At 44.0% G+C, this 16,239-nt stretch overlaps 1 protein-coding gene across 1 annotated transcript in view; it reads right to left on the bottom strand.

Annotated features, from left to right (window-relative positions):
* The window catches only part of acacb (acetyl-CoA carboxylase beta), a 169,683-nt gene that overhangs the window by 93,727 nt on the left and 59,717 nt on the right, over nt 1–16,239 (bottom strand). Inside the window, exons 15-19 of the mRNA XM_072247887.1 lie at nt 13,753–13,856; nt 8,291–8,372; nt 7,417–7,562; nt 7,170–7,320; nt 418–552 (exon numbers count right to left, since the gene is read on the bottom strand). Coding sequence (XP_072103988.1) covers nt 418–552; nt 7,170–7,320; nt 7,417–7,562; nt 8,291–8,372; nt 13,753–13,856 — 618 coding nt within the window. The remainder of the gene's footprint in view (nt 1–417; nt 553–7,169; nt 7,321–7,416; nt 7,563–8,290; nt 8,373–13,752; nt 13,857–16,239) is intronic.

Below are 16,239 nucleotides of genomic sequence, written 5' to 3'. Positions count from 1 at the left end.
AGAGTGATTAACAAATTTATGCTTGGAAATTAAACTTGTTTTAATTTGGGAGAATTCAACCGCTCTCTTATCCCAATAAAATACTTCCAGCAGAATGGAACCCACTCTCTCAGTTTCTTCTTTCTATAAAAGTGTTGAGAAGTCTCTAGCAGTCTAGCAAGGGAAGGCCTAATCCAGCTTCTTTTTGTCATCTTCTCCAGCCTTACCATAGAACCATAGAACCATAGCAACTACAGCACAGGAACAGGCCCTTTGGCCCTTCTTGGCTGCGCCAAACCATTTTCTGCCTAGTCCCACTGACCTACACACGGACCATATCCCTCCATACACCTCCCACCTTACATTTGTTATATACTGAAAGTCTTTAGCAAATTTAGTGAATTAAAAGTGCATTTACACACTTGAAAGAGAACTCACTGGATGAAGTTTTGTCGGATCATCTAATTCCATTTTAGCTACTATGCAACCTTGGTCCAAACAGGCACCTGGTCTCTTTACATAATGCACACATCCTGACTCCTCCACAGGCAACATCATGACCATTTTCATCACCTGTGTGGAAGCAAGTCGGGTCAGAGGTTAGAACTTCATACAATGCCCCCTCCTCTTATATAAAACTACGTTATCTCCTTACAGAAAGCCCCTTTCCCAGCTCTACTGAAACAAGCATAAAATAGTACCTTAGGAGATCTAATTATTCGTAGATTTAATAAACTATTTCAAAGATCACTAACTGACAGTCATATAAGAATCTTCTCTATGTGAAAGTAAGGCCTGCAAAAACGGAATAGACTCGAGTGTTAGAACTGGTGCTGAAAGGTGGGGCATGGGAATGGTGAGGACATCATTTCATGATTCTGTAACTCAAATCCAGTGGAGTCCAACGTGGGGCAGCAGATTAGCACAACAGCACACACACAAAATGCTGGAGGAACGCAGCAGGCATCTGTGGAAAAAACATCAAAGTTGCTGGTGAACGCAGCAGGCCAGGCAGCATCTCTAGGAAGAGGTACAGTCGACGTTTCGGGTCTCAGCCCGAAACATCAATCGTACCTCTTCCTAGAGATGCTGCCTGGCCTGCTGCGTTCACCAGCAACTTTTATGTGTGTTGCTTGAATTTCCAGCATCTGCAGATTTCCTTGTGTTTACATCTATGGAAAAGAATACAGTTGACATTTTGGGCCAAAATCCTTCAGCAGGACTGGAGAAAAAAATCTAAGGAGCAGGTTTAAAAGGTGGGGAGAAGGGGAGCGAGAAGCATAAGGTGATAGGTCAAACCAGAGAGGGGGAAGGATGATGTAAAGAGCTGGGAAGTTGATTGATGAAGGCCATGGAAGAAAGAAAAGGGGGAGGAGCACCAGAGGGAGGCGATGGGTGGGAAGGAGATATTGTGAGAGAGGGAAAAGGGGATGGGAAATGGTGAGAGGGGGGTGGGGAGGATTACTGGAAGCTTAAGAAATCGATGTTCATGCCATCAGGTTGGGGGCTACCCAGACAGAATATAAGGGTTGTTCCTCCAACCTGAGTGTGGCCTCATCACAACAGTGGAAGAGGCCACGGATGCACATATTGGAATGGGAACGAGAAGTGGAATTAAAATGGGTGGCCACTGGGAGATCCTGCTTCTTCTTGCAGACGGAGCGCAGATGCTCAGCGAAACGGTCTCACCGACATACAGGACGCCACACCGGGAGCACTGAACACAGTATATAACCCCAACAGACTCACAGAACAGTAGGTAGTGCGGCTGCTACGCGTCCCAACAGCTGGGGTTCAGTACTGATCCCAGGTGCTGGCTGCCTGGAATTTCACGTTCTCTGTGTACACACGTGCTTGCTCAAATTTTCTCCCAAACTCCATGGATATCACAGCTGGTTGGCTAATTGGCTAATGTAAATTACTTCTAATGTGGATAGGTGACAGGAAAATCAGGAAGGTGTTAATGAACAGGGGAACATTGATCACAGAGAAGTAATTTGAGGGGGATAGGACTGATAGGAATGCTCAGTGAGCCAACATTGATTTATTGGGCTGATTGACTACCGTCCAATTCATAAAAATAAATCATTGTATATTCATCATCTCTCTGACTGGAGGCCTGTGACTTGTGGAGTGCCTGCAACAGGGATCGGTGCTGGGTCCATTGTTGTTTGTCAGCTGTATCAAAGATCTGGATGATAATGTGGTTCACTGGATTAGCAAATTTGTGGATGAAATTGGGGGTGTCGTGCACAGTGAGGCAGGCTATCATGCCTTGCAGCAGGATCTGGGAAAATGGGCTGAAAAGTGGCAGATGGAATTTAATGCAAACAAGTGTGAGGTGTTGCATTTTGGTAGGACCAACCAGAGTACATGTTACACTATGAGCGGTAGGGCACTGAGGAGTGCGATAGAACAAAAAGATCTGGGAATACAGGTCCATAATTTATTGAAAGTGAATACATGAGCAGGGATGCGATGCTGAGGGTTTATAAAGCAATGGTGAGGCCTCAGCTTGAGTATTGTGAACAGTTTTGGGGCTCCTCATCCAAGAAATGATGTGCTGGCATTGGAAAGGGTTCAGAGGAGGTTCACAAGAATGATTCGGGGAATGAAAAGGTTATCATACGAGGAACGTTTGATAGCTCTGGGTCTGTACTTGCTGGAATTTAGAAGGATGAGGGGGGATCTCATTGAAACCTTTCGAATGTTGAAAATCCCAGACATGGTAGATGTGGAAAGGGTGTTTCCCATGGTGGGGGAGTCCAGGACAAGAGGGCATAGCCTCAGGATAGAGGGGTTTCTATTTATAACAGAGATGCAGAGAAATTTCTTCAGCCAGAAGGTGGTGAATTTCTGGAATTTATTACCACGGGCAGCTGTGGAGTCCAGGTCGTTGGGTGTACCTAAGGCAGAGCTTGATTGGACATGGCAACAAATATTACAGGGAGAAGGCCAGGGAGTGGGGCTGAGGAGGGGAAAATCGAATCAGCCATGACTGAATGGCGGAGCAGACTTGATGGGTCAAATGGCCTAATTCCGCTCCTGTGTCTTATGGTCTCATGAAAAGTGGCATCACAGGTTGATAGGGTCATAAAGATAGCATTTGGCACATTGGCCTTTATAAATCTAAGTATTGAATGCCGAAGATGGAATGTTATGTTGAAGTTGCATAGGACTTTGGTGAGGCCTAATCTGGAATATTGCGTACAGTTTTGGCCACCTACTTGCAGGAAAGATGTAAACAAGGTTGAAAGAATGCACGGAAAATTTTACAAGGATGTTGCTGGGTCTGGAGAGTCTGAGTTACGTGGAAAGATTAAATAGGTTAGGACTGTATTCCTTGGACATGGTAGATTGAGAGGAGATTTGATAGAGATGTACAGAATTATGAGGGGTACAGGTAGGGTAAATGCAAGTAGGCTTTTTCCACTGAGGTTGGGTGGGACAACAACTGGAGGTCATGAGTTAAGGGTGAAAAGTGAAGAGTTTAAGAGGAACATGAGGAGAAATTTCTTCACTCAGAGGGGCGTGACAGTGTGAAACTAGCTGCCAGCACAGAGGTGCATGTGAGCTCCGTTTCAACATTTAAGCAAAGCTTAGATAGTTACATGGGTAGTAGGGGTATGGAGGGCTCTGGTCCTGGTGTACACTGATGGAAGTAGGCAGTTTAAAGGGCATGGCATGGACTAGATGAACCAAAGGGCTGGTTTTACCTTAATTAGCACAAAGTTACAGATGCCTGGGATGCCTGATTTCAAGGTGGCGGGGGGAAGATTCCAAGGATTTATGCTCATGCATTTAAACTGCATGCATATGAACATCAAGTCAAGACAGGACTAGGCCTGTATGTGACACCCCATGTTATGTGGCAAATCTCTAGATTTGTCCCAGCTCAGAAGGAGGCGAACTTTGGGCCAATGCAAGTAAGAAGGCTGCTTATCCTAGACCACCTTTGGTGATTGGTCCTCAACTGAAGGCCATTGAGATATTTGGGGAAGTGTATGAAATAAATAATTTCAGGAAGATCAAGGGGAAATCTGTGTGATTAATCCATTATTCTGTACTGTGCTAGAGCTCAGCGTAGGACAGGACAAACTGAAGCAATCCCAAAGAAGATGGGGGAGCCTGGGGGAGTTTCCAACTGATGCTAAAGTGGAAACTTTCCAAGAGGTGCAGATCTTGGAAAGAGGTTATATTTTTATGTGCAATTCTAATTTTTTACACATCACTGAAATAATATATCTACAAACGTTTGTAAATTTTTAAAATAATTATTAATAACAGGGATAACTGGAAAAGTAATCTTTTTCATATATATTGAAGATGGAATTCCATTGTTTTCAGTCAAATATTGCACAATTAATTTGGACAGAATTTGGTTTTGGACTAGAAGGAAATACCCATTTGATCATGGAGCGTTCTACAGTAGAATTCACACATGTGGTGCCAAACTAGCAAATTTTTGGATTATCAGATTTTAATGGAATAAGGGATTTTTAATCCAGTTATTTTAAGATGTTACACAGTAAGGCAATAAATTTTCTTGAACCCACTGAGCTTATCAGTTATAGTGGAAAACAAAATTGTGAATCTCAAGGAAGAACGCTTTGAGATGTTGGTCATGACTAGACTGAACTCCTGCCTCATCAAAGGCCTGGGCCGTTTGCAATTTGCCTATCGTCACAATAGGTCAATGGCAGATGCAATCTCCATGGCTCTTCACGTGGCTTTAGACCACCCGGACCACACAAACACCTATGTCAGGATGCTGTTCATCGACTATAGCTCAGCATTTAATACCATCATTCCCACAATCCTGATCGAGAAGTTGCAGAACCTGGGCCTCTGTACCTCCCTCTGCAATTGGATCCTCGTCTTCCTAACCGGAAGACCACAATCTGTGCAAATTGGTGATAACATATCCTCCTTGCTGACGATCAACACTGGTGCACCTCAGGGGTGTGTGCTTAGCCCACTGCTCTACTCTCTATATACACATGACTGTGTGGCTAGGCATAGCTCAAACACCATCTACAAATTTATTGATGATATAACCATTGATGGTAGAATCTCAGGTGGTGATGAGAGGGTGATCAGGAGTGAGATATGCCAACTACTGGAGTTTGCCACAGCAACAAGAACCTGGCACTCAACATCAGTAAGACCAAAGAGCTGATTGTGGACTTCAGGAAGGGATAAGACGAAGGAACACATACCAATCCTCATAGAGGAATCAGAAGTGGAGAGAGTGAGCAGCTTCAAGTTCCTGGGTGTCAAGATCTCTGAGGATCTAACCTGGTCCCAACATATCAATGTAGCTATAAGAAAGGCAAGACAGCAGCTATACTTCATTTGGAGTTTGAAGAGATTTGGCATGTCAACAAATACAGTCAAAAAACTCTATAGATGTGGAGAGTATTCTGACAGGCTGCATCACTGTCTGGTATGGAGGGGCTACTGCAGAGGACTGAAAGAACCTGCAGAAGGTTGTAAATCTAGTCAGCTCCATCTTGGGTACTAACCTACAAAGTACCCGGGACATCTTTAGGGAGCGGTGTCTTAAAAAGGCAGCATCCATTATTAAGGACCTCCAGCACACAGGACATGCCCTTTTCTCACTGTTACCATCAGGTAGGAGATACAGAAGCCTGAAGACTCAGCGACTCAGGAACAGCTTCTTCCCCTCTACCATCCGATTCCTAAATGGACATTGAACCCTTGGAACTACCTCACTGTTTTAATATACACTATTTCTGTGTTTTGCATGTTTTTTAATCTATTCAATATACGTATACTGTAATTGATTTACTTATTTATTATTTTTTTTTCTCTTCTATATTATGTATTGCATTGAACTGCTGCTGCTAAGTTAACAAATTTCACGTCATATGCCGGTGATAATAAACCGTGAAGTTTCACGTCATATGCCGGTGATAATGCTGGTGATTCTGATTCTGATTGTGAACAGAAGACCGAACAGGTGAGCTTACCTAGAGCAGGGGTTCCCAACCTGGGGCCCACGGACCAGTCGGTTGATGGCAGTAGTCATGGCATAAAAATGGTTGGCAACCCCTGATCTAGAGCATGGCAACTGATGAGTGGAAGGACGAGTGTAAGTTGAAGAAGAGTGCAGAATCTGAGACCCTGACTGGTTAACGGGAGCCTAGAATAGGGTGCAGTGAGAGATACAGAGCATGGGATGAGATACAGAGCTGAGAACCCAATGTTGGAACGGAGCATGGGAATCGTCACCCTGTAAGCAAGGTGCCAAACCATCAGGATTCCAAAAGGTTGGAGAGAAGATCATCAGACACCTACACTAATTTGAAAGCATTATTAAAATGTTCACTCCATTAATTTTTGGAGTCTGTGAGGCAATGGGCCCTGCATCATTGAGGTTTGGAAGTCACTGCCACATGTCCCTGTTCTCCTGATTTTTTTTTCTTCCCTCCTTCTTTATTGATTGATTGATTAAGATAGATTGCAGAATAGGCCCTTCTGGCTCTTCGAGCCACGCCCCCCAGCAATCCCCTAATTTAACCCTAGCCTAATCATGGGACAATTTACAATGACCAATTAGCCTACCAACCGGTACGTCTTCAGACTATGGGAAGGAAATCGGAGCACCTGGAGGAAATGCATGTGGTCATGAGGAGAATATACCAACTCTGTAAACTCTGTACAGGCCGCGCTGGGAACTGAACCCGGGTCGCCTCTACCGTAAAGCGTTGTGCTAACCACTCCACTACTGTGCTGCCCCGAAGTATGGATTACTGTACCCTTGGATAAAGAGGATGAATGAGCTCAGAGCTCTCAAAAGTCACCCCCGCATCTACTGGTGAATAGTTGGTTCTTAGATAGATTGTAGACGTGAAATAGAAGTATAATTCTGCTCAGGTACACACTGAAGGAAAATGTGAACACTGCTTTCTACTGATATGCACACCTACCACCAACCCCCTCTCCTCCCCTGCCCCCTTAGAATGGGTTCCACATGTGCACCTCATATACAGCAGTTAGGCACATAACTAGCTCAAGCCTGTGGCCTGAACTGTCACCGGGACAGAGAAGTACGAAAGTTCCTATATGTCCTAACGATAGTTAAGTTTCATTAAAAATGAATTCTCAGCTGGTTAAAGATTAACCAGCTCTGGGAGAGAAAATAAACTGTCGCCAAACCAACACACCTCTATCTCTGCATAGCAGTGTCCTGCAAAGACATGTCCTCCATCTTCAACAAGGTACTGCAGGAGTTTGCCAGCAGAGGGAGACCGCAGTACAGTGGGATCCTTCTCTTTTTCAAACACACAAGTCTTGTTACCAATAGTGATTCGATACCTGCCAGTACATTGAAAGCATTGCTTATGTGACAGGAAGGAGAACTTATAAGCAACATAATTTGTGCATCAATGCATTACCCAGCAGAATTCGTACTTGTCTATCTCCTCTTTCATGTAGGTAGTGTGACTGTTGCCGTCATAGGACAGTAAGAGGCCTCCGTCACTTAACCGGTGAACATCAATCTCAATGTGAGAGTCGTTCATAATAACAACATAGAGAGTCTGTGACTGACGGGCCACCTGTACAATGGATATAAAAACATGAAAATACATCGCGGGGAACAAAAATAATTGTTTGAAAGTCAAGAGAGAGGGTAAACATGGAGAAATAATCATCCTGACAGGGTGCTGCACTTTATCAAATCCAACAATGGACAGCGAAATAATGAAATGGCTGGCATGTTTTGATAAGTTCTGTGAACTGTTCACAACAGGGAGATTTCAGGTGCAGGATAAAATGTCCTTCCCACTGCTTGACAAAGTCATGCACTACATTTGGTGGTTGCGTTTACAGGGTGATTTCCATTGAGCACAAGCCCACACTAAACAACGATTGATCATGAAAAACAATGTGAAAGCTTTTGGAATTATAAGTTATGAGGTGAAAGTGGAGGCCAAGCCTTTGAATATATTTAAAGCAGAGGCTGATAGGTTCTTGATTAGTCAGGGCATGAAGTGATACGGGGAGAAGGCAGGAGATTGGGGCTGAGAGGGAAAGTAGATCGGCCATGGTGAAATGGCAGAGCAGACTCGATGGGCCAAATGGACTAATTCTGTTCATAAATCTTATGGTCTTATGAAACAATGCAGCACTTAACCAAATCTGATCAGTTACCTTCAGCAGCCCAACTCCATAATTCATGCAAGCTTGATTATTCTTTAAATAAAAACCTAAACGCAAGGACATATGCATTTGCTAAGAAATGGGAGAACAATGAATTGAGACAAATCTTCACCAATTCCCCTACCTGTAAGGAATATTTAGTTTCTTCGTAAATGAGCTGCACGTTCACTAGGTTTAACAGGCTGCTGGCTGGGAGAACTTGACCTCTGTCAATGGTGGAAGAAAAATAACCATGAAATGAACATCCTTTTTAGATTCAGATTAGTCATGTGCAATGAGATCCATTGCTCATGTGAAGCTCACAAACAGTACACATGGTAATAGTAAACACAACAACTAGCACAAGACAATGGAATGGTACCAAGTATAACAGTGCAAACTGATCACCGCAAAATGAAATGTTATAGTAACAATAATAGAACGGTGGCATTAAAGCGTTGAGAACATGGCAGCGTCACTGGGAAGGGGACGTGAAAGAGGTGAACAGTTTGGAAGTCTGATAGCAGTGGGGATGAAGCTGTCCCTGAGTTTGGTCATCCAGGTCTTCATGTTCCTGTATCTTCTACTCGAAGGTAGGAGAGGGCAAAGGAAATGGCCAGGGTAGCAGGCACCCTTGACTATACTGTTACTCTTCCGGATGTAATGCATGTGAAGACGGATTGGATGGAAAGAAGAGACAAGTTTGTGATTAACTGGACAGCAGTCAGCCAGCACACCGTAAGTCTCTGCAGGTTCCATCGGACCAGAGCAGAGCAGTTGGCTGAGATGCAACTCTTTAGAATGCTTTCTATAGTTATAACGCTTATAATCTTACAATGGTCTTATAATTTTCTATTGCTTTGATCTCTTCCTTCTAAGAAAGGCAGAAAATAAAAAGAGAGTTAGGATTGTCAGGCTACCATAACCTTTACTTGTTAAAGAGAAGGATTTTAAGAATCTTTTACTTAATCCTGCTTCCTCCAAGTTTTAGTTAATGGGTGTTTTGTTCAGTTTTCTTCCCTAAACGTATACCTCTTCCTTTCTGAATTGCACATCATGTACTCACATGAAGGTGGAGAAACTGCTTCTCAGCTATTTCTTGTTTCAGTTTCAGAAGGTAGCCACCCACTTCGTATAGTGACATTAGTCAGGACGCAGTAACCTCGAACCTATTGGGTCCTGCAGATTAACCTGCATGCTGAAAGTCACAATTCAAGTTCTCTGCTCTTTTAACATTCTTCTCCTCATGAATCTTTGCGGTGATGTGTGTGCCTATGCCTTAATAGCTTCATAAGCCATGGTTTCTGTGATCGCCAATTACCTCTGTAAAGGTTCTCGTTGTACTAGCTGTATTATCAAGGTGTAACGATACATCAACATTGAGCATTAATGTACATGCACGCATGTAAGTTTATTGATGGCATGCGTGAGCCAGACATTAATTGAACAACACATTTAATTCAAAGGATAATTGCTTGTGGCTATCTTTCTATCAATCATCCTTCTTACATTCCACTTGTGGGAATCGTGCCTGTCTATGGAATTAGACATTTTATTTCGGTTTTTCATGGGCTTCTTAAAGAAGGTCACAAACTGCCAATATAACAAATTTAATGCAGGGGGGAAAAAAGTTCCTAAGGCTGCCGAGTGGAAATCAATTCCAAATATTCAGGTAAGTAGTAACTTTGCAACAGACCTGGTCTGCCCACCTTGGTAAATGAGATGAGGTGAGTTTTATCTGAACACCTTCCTGCACTAATCAACCCAAGACCAACCAGCGGCATTTCCAAACATGTGTCTTTCAATGGGAAAGCCTGGGAGATGTCAAATTGTTGGAACAAACAGCCAGTTTGTGATGTACTGTAGACCGTGGTCTGTTGTTGGGCGTTTTGCTGTTGGGTGGGTGGTGGGAATGCTGATGCTTTCTGCTAGAATAAATAAGGGACGGGTGTCATAAAGAGGTGTTGGGAGCGGACCCAAATGCAAGACACAGACACTGAGGTACGAGGAACAGGACGAGGTTTATCAAAAAAGCAAGGGAAGTCAGGAAGAAACGGCGCTGGACATGGACACAGGCCCTGGACGTGACAAGGACACTGAGCCTGGGCTAGGACTAAGACTAGGAAAGCGGGTCCAGGACAAGGAACTTGGAACTGGGAGCCTGGGCTAGGACTCCGAGCCAGAGACTGGACAGGGACCTGGAACCTGGGTCTTGACTCGGGCTCAGACCCCGGATCCCTGATCTAGGCAACAACAAGACGTGGCTACAGGACTGGGCATGGAACTCCTGCACAGGATGAGACACATGGACAGGAGGAGGTTCTTGGACTAGGCTTGCACTGGACGAGGTTCCAGGACGTGGCTTGGACTGGACGAGGGAACTCCAGCACCAGGCTGGGTGAGGTACTCCTGGGCTGGACGAGGTACTCCAGGCCAGGACTTGGCTCTTGGACTTGGCTCGGTTAGGCCCTTGGGTACGTAACCGGGACTCCTTCTTAGAGCACAGGGCCGGGACCCTCCCTAGGACGCAGGGCCGGGATGACTGCCGAGGATACTTGCCAAGGAAACTGTCAGGGATTCAGATGGGGAGGGGAAGAGAACAGTCCAGCAGAGAATCCTTGGTTTGCAGAGGTATTTATGTGCCAGCCCAAAATGAGAATCAGGTGCCTCAATTAAGGCAGGGATCCCCAACCTTTTTTGCACCGTGGACCGGTTTAATATTGACAATATTCTTGCGGACTGGCCGACGGGGGTGGGGGGGGGGTGTTCAAGTGGGGTTAAACTCACCTCAACATGTCTTTCACAGTTAGGGTTGCCAACTTTCTCACTCCCAAATAAGGGACAAAAGTAGCAGTCAAATCCCGGGACACTTGTGTTTACCCCAGGAAAGACTACCATGACCATGAAGCCTTGCGCGGGCACCTGTGTTTCACGCAAATCAGTTTTGGCTTAATCTTCCCGACTATACTGTACATACATTATTTCTACTTTACATAGGCTGTGTATTTATCATATCATTCCTGCCTTTACTATATGTTAGTGTTATTTTCAGTTTTATGTGTTATTTGGTATGATTTGGTAGGTTATTTTTTGGGTCTGGGAACGCTCAAAAATTTTTCTCATATAAATTAATGGTAATTGCTTCTTCACTTTACACTACTTCAGCACGAATGGTTTCATAGGAACGCTCTACCTTAGTGAGGGAAATACGGGACAAGGGAGGTCCAGTATGGGACAAACCAATTTAGCCCAATATATGGGATGTCCCAGCAAATACGGGACAGTTGGCAACCCTATGTTCAAGTTCAACAGTGTGTGACAGGGAATGAGGAAAGGTGCAGCTGACTCATATCGTTTCCTCGCAGCTCGGTACCATGGTTTTCGGTTGGGCGCCGGACGCTCGGAGAGATTTAGCTGGGGTTGGGCGCCCGGCTCTCGGCTGGGGGCCGTGGTCGAGTGGTCAGCGACTTGGGCCAGTTCCCCCACCGGACTTAGTCTGGTGAGGAGGGTGTGAGGACACCCAGCAGAACTAAAAAAAACAAGACCTGACAAAGGGCGGATGAGCTCCTTGTGAGCCAACGGCCATCTTCCATGAAGAGATTAAAGCCTCACCACGTATCTGCGAATCGTATGCTATGCACCTAGTTAGAAGGGATATGATGAACTTCGGCGCTGCACTGTGTGCCTGGACCTGCCCAAGGCCTCCGCCTAAGGAAGGGCTGAGCTCGAAGAAGTGGCCGTGGCTGGAGGCCGACACGGCTTCAGGCTCAAGTTCGGCGGGGGCGGCAGCGGGCAGTGCCAAGGCGGCCAGCGAGAACAAACTGGAGAAGAGGCTGTACTCGGTGCTGTCACAAGATCGAAGATGGAAGTACATAGCCGCCAACCCCGGATTCGGGACAGCACCCACTGACCGACTGACTGTCCGGTCTGCAGCCTGGTGGTTGGAGACCACTGAATTAAGGTACCCAATGGAACAAGGGAAAACAGGAAAACCCGGAATAAGGATCAATGAACCGGACCGTGAACCGGAATGCGGATTTCACGGACCGGACCATGACGACGGGTTTTTGCTACTTCTGTGTGGGAGGAGGGCAGAGGGCTTTGGGGTTCTTACAATTCTTTTCCTGTCATTCATTCTTTGGGGTTTTTCTTCTGATTTGAGGACATCTGCAGAGAGTAAGAATTTCAGGCTGTATATTGCATACATTCTCTGATATTAAATGGAACCACTGAACTATTGAATGTTTCGGTGGAATTGATGTGATAGGATAGAATTGCTACAGTCACGGTTTTTAGAGAACGTAGAACATGGAACAGCCCTGCGCAGGAAAATGCTCTTTGGTCCACAATGATTTACCATTAGAAAATTGCATAGATTAGCTAAAGGCAGGATTTCATGATTGCCCTCTGACTGGAAACTGTAACCAGTGATACCCCTTTCTATCATGCTTCACTCCTGTGTCATTCTACTGGCTTAGGATTATTGTGCTATTTTTCTATGGAGAACATGCTATTGGAAAGAATGATTCATTTTGTTTTTGGAAGGCTACTAAAGGGTTGCAGAATTTAAAATTAATAGTCCAAATTTCAACTCATTATTTTTCCAAAACGCTTCTTGGCTTTATGGTTCAGAAAATAGACTGTCTGCTTCTGAGAAAATGGACAGCATGTCACAGAACCTTACGCAATATGACTGCAAAATTTGCACAAGTTATTTGGGCCACCTGCGGAAGTGACACAATACAACTTCTGAAAAACAAGGAAATAGATAGATTGCCTATTTGTGGAAAGCAGGTCAAGTGAAGCCAGAACAAATAGCAAAGTTCAAACTGTGTCAGCAGATTTATTTTTTTTACATAGAACATAGAAAATCTACAGCACATTACAGGCCCTTCAGCCCACAATGTTGTGCCGACCAGTAACTGCTCTCGAAGCTGCCTGGAATTTCCCTAGCACGTAGCTCTCTATTTTTCTAAGCTTTGTGTACCTATCTAAGAGTCTCCTAAAAGACCTTATCGTATCCGCCTCTACCACCTTTGCTGGCAAAGCATTCCACGAACCCACCACTCTTTGTGTGAAAAACTTAACTCTGACATCCTCCTTGTAGCTATTTCCAAGCACCTTAAAACTATGCCCACTTGTGTTAGCCATTTCAGCCCTGGGAAAAAGCCTCCGGCTATCCACACCGCACAATCAATGCCTCTCATCATCTTATACACCTCTATCAGGTCCCCTCTCATCCTCCGTCGCTCCAAGGAGAAAAGGCCAAGTTCACCCAACCTATTCTCATAAGGCACGCTCTCCAATCCGGGCAATATCCTTGTAAATCTCCTCTGCACATACTTCCTGTAATGAGGTGACCAGAACTGAACACAGTACTCCAAGTGGGGTCTAACCAAGGTATTATATATTTTTTATTCCAGTTATTTCCAGTCCTGGGAGTTACTGTTATGCTGGCAGTATATGCACTTTCATATTAATCCTCCCTGAGATTGTAATACCCTGAATTGCTCAGTTTTTCCACATTACTGCTCTCTGTTTACACTATCAATGGATTTCCATTCATCTGCCTGACCCACAAAATCTTCTCACTCCTCAAAAAGTTACCTTTCCAGAGAGTGCAGGAAATTGGTCATGCTCGTCTGAAAGGCTGAATCTGCCACATGCAAAGCACCACATATCACTCCAAGCACTGTATCCGGCCTCTCTGCCTACAAAAATAAAGAAATAAATTATTTTCTTGATAAATGGAGTACTATTCACTACATATTTTATGCATAGTAATGTACTGATTTTTGTACTTGAGTCAACTAAACTACTCCTCTTCATCTGCTGGTAGATCAGGGGTATCACAGTAAAAGCCAACTACCTCCTTTCTATTCAAAAATTACTGAATCACCATCCTTACAAGAGCATTCATTCATGTGCTGGTAATGCTTCTCTTTCCCTCACACGGTACTTGAATTAGATAGCCACTAAACCAATTCACTTGTGGCGACTGAATTTACATCTCACTTTAAAAGTGCTGACTCTGTGGAATTTGTTACCACAGGCAGCTGTGGAGCTCAAGTTAAGCCAGAGGTTGATAGTTTTTTGATTAGTCAGGGCATGAAGGGATACGGGGAGGTGGCAGGAGACTGGGGCTGAGAAGGAAAATGGATCAGCCATTATCTTATGGTCTTTGTTTTTGTGAATAAAGGATTCGTTTGGGGGGGGGCTATTTTCTTTCAAACATCTGGTAAAACCCAGACAGAGCCCCTTTCCTTCAGGTCATAGTACAAACCTGAGCATCCAGTTACCTGTCCAATAAGTTCTCCAAACCACTCCCACTCTGACCCGGCTCCCTGTGGCAACCAACACTACTATAATGAGGCTCAAGGTAACAGCACCTCACTTTCCATCTGGGCTCATGGTGGCTTTTGGAACTCAACATCGAATTCAGTAAGTCTGGGTATTAATTTCTCTGTTTGACCCAGAACTGGCCAGTTCTGCTGTGTATCATTAAACTGTAATATCTGCTTAGATTTTCTCTCTCCACTGAAAATGTTTAACCTGCTGGGCATTTCCCTGTTGTTCTGACCTGCTTTTGACATTTCCTTTTGTTTATTTTCTTTCTCTCTAACCTCCCACATTATTCTGTCAGCCAGCATTATCGCACCTTTCAAACCTGTCCTCATCATCGTCATTACGCACCAGGTCACATGACGTGGGAGAGCACAGTCTTCTGTCTGTCTTTAATCTGAGAAGTTCTGATAAGCTCTTCAAACTTTTGCCTGTCCATCCTTTGATGTAACTCATCGATGTCATTTGCTGTCAACCGTGACTTTTTCTTACTAATTTTTCCATCACTGCAAGACGTTCGAGCTTCTTTTTCCTCAGTACACATCCCAGAAATTCCAGCTGCCATTTCCTGATCAGCTCTTTTCTTATTCCAGCTTTTTGCAACACTTCCTCATTTGTTACCCTGTCCTTCCACGATATTTTCATCATTTTTCTCAAAAACCACATTTCTGCAGCTTTGAGTCTTCCCTCATTTTTTTTTTGATATTCTCCAACATTCACTTCCATATGTTACTGTGGAATGACGTATGGAAGTGGAAGCTGAACCTGTCCTTACCAGTAGAAATATTACATTGTTCTACATGGAACATTGTCGTAGGAGAGCAGTCTCTATCATCAGGGATGCTCACAACCCAGGACATGCTCTCTTGTCCCTGCTACCATCAGAGAGAAGCTACAGGAGCCTCAGGACTCACACCACCGGGTTCAGGAACAGTTATTACTCTTTAACCCTCAGGCCCTTGAACAAAAGGGGATAACTTCACTCGCCCCATCATTGAAACATTCCCATGACCTATGGATTCACTTGCAAGGAATTTTCATCTCATGTTCTCAATATTTATTGCTTATTTATTTATTATTACTATTTATTTATTTTTGTACTTGCAAAATCTGTTGCCTTTTACACTCTGGTTGAATGACCGAGTAGGTGTGGTCCTTCATTGATTCTGTTATGGTTATTATTCTATGAATTTATTGAATATGCCCACACGAAAATCTCAAGGTTGTAAATGGTGACATATACAAGGCCTATAAAAAGTATTCACTCCTCTCGGAGGTTTTCATGTCTTATTGTTTTACAACATTGAATCACTGCGGATTTAATTTGGCTTTTTTGGCATTGATCAATAGAAAAGATTCTTGTGTCAAAGTGAAAACAAATCACCACAAATTGGTCTAAATTTATTACAATTATTAAACACAAAATAATTGACCCCCCTCAAGTCAGTATTTAGTAGATGCATCTTTGGCAGCAATTACAGCCTTGAGTCTGTGTGGTTAGGTTTCTATCAGCTTTATATATCTGAACACTGCAAGTTTTCCCCATTTTTCTTTATAAAAGTGCTCAAGTTCTGTCAGATTGCATGGGGATCGTGAGTGAACAGGACTTCTCAAGTCCAGCCTCAAATTCTGAATTGGATTGAGGCTGGACTCTGACTTGGCCACCCGAGGACATTAACTTTGTTGTTTTTAAGCCATTCCTATGTAGCTTTGGCTTTATGCTTGGGTTCATAGTCTTGCTAGAAAATAAAT

This window comes from Mobula birostris, chromosome 31, assembly GCF_030028105.1.
Source record: "Mobula birostris isolate sMobBir1 chromosome 31, sMobBir1.hap1, whole genome shotgun sequence".
In the NCBI taxonomy this organism is placed as follows: domain Eukaryota; kingdom Metazoa; phylum Chordata; class Chondrichthyes; order Myliobatiformes; family Myliobatidae; genus Mobula; species Mobula birostris.
The sequence above is the reverse complement of the archived record's forward strand: the minus strand, read 5'-3'. Positions and strand labels throughout refer to the sequence as shown.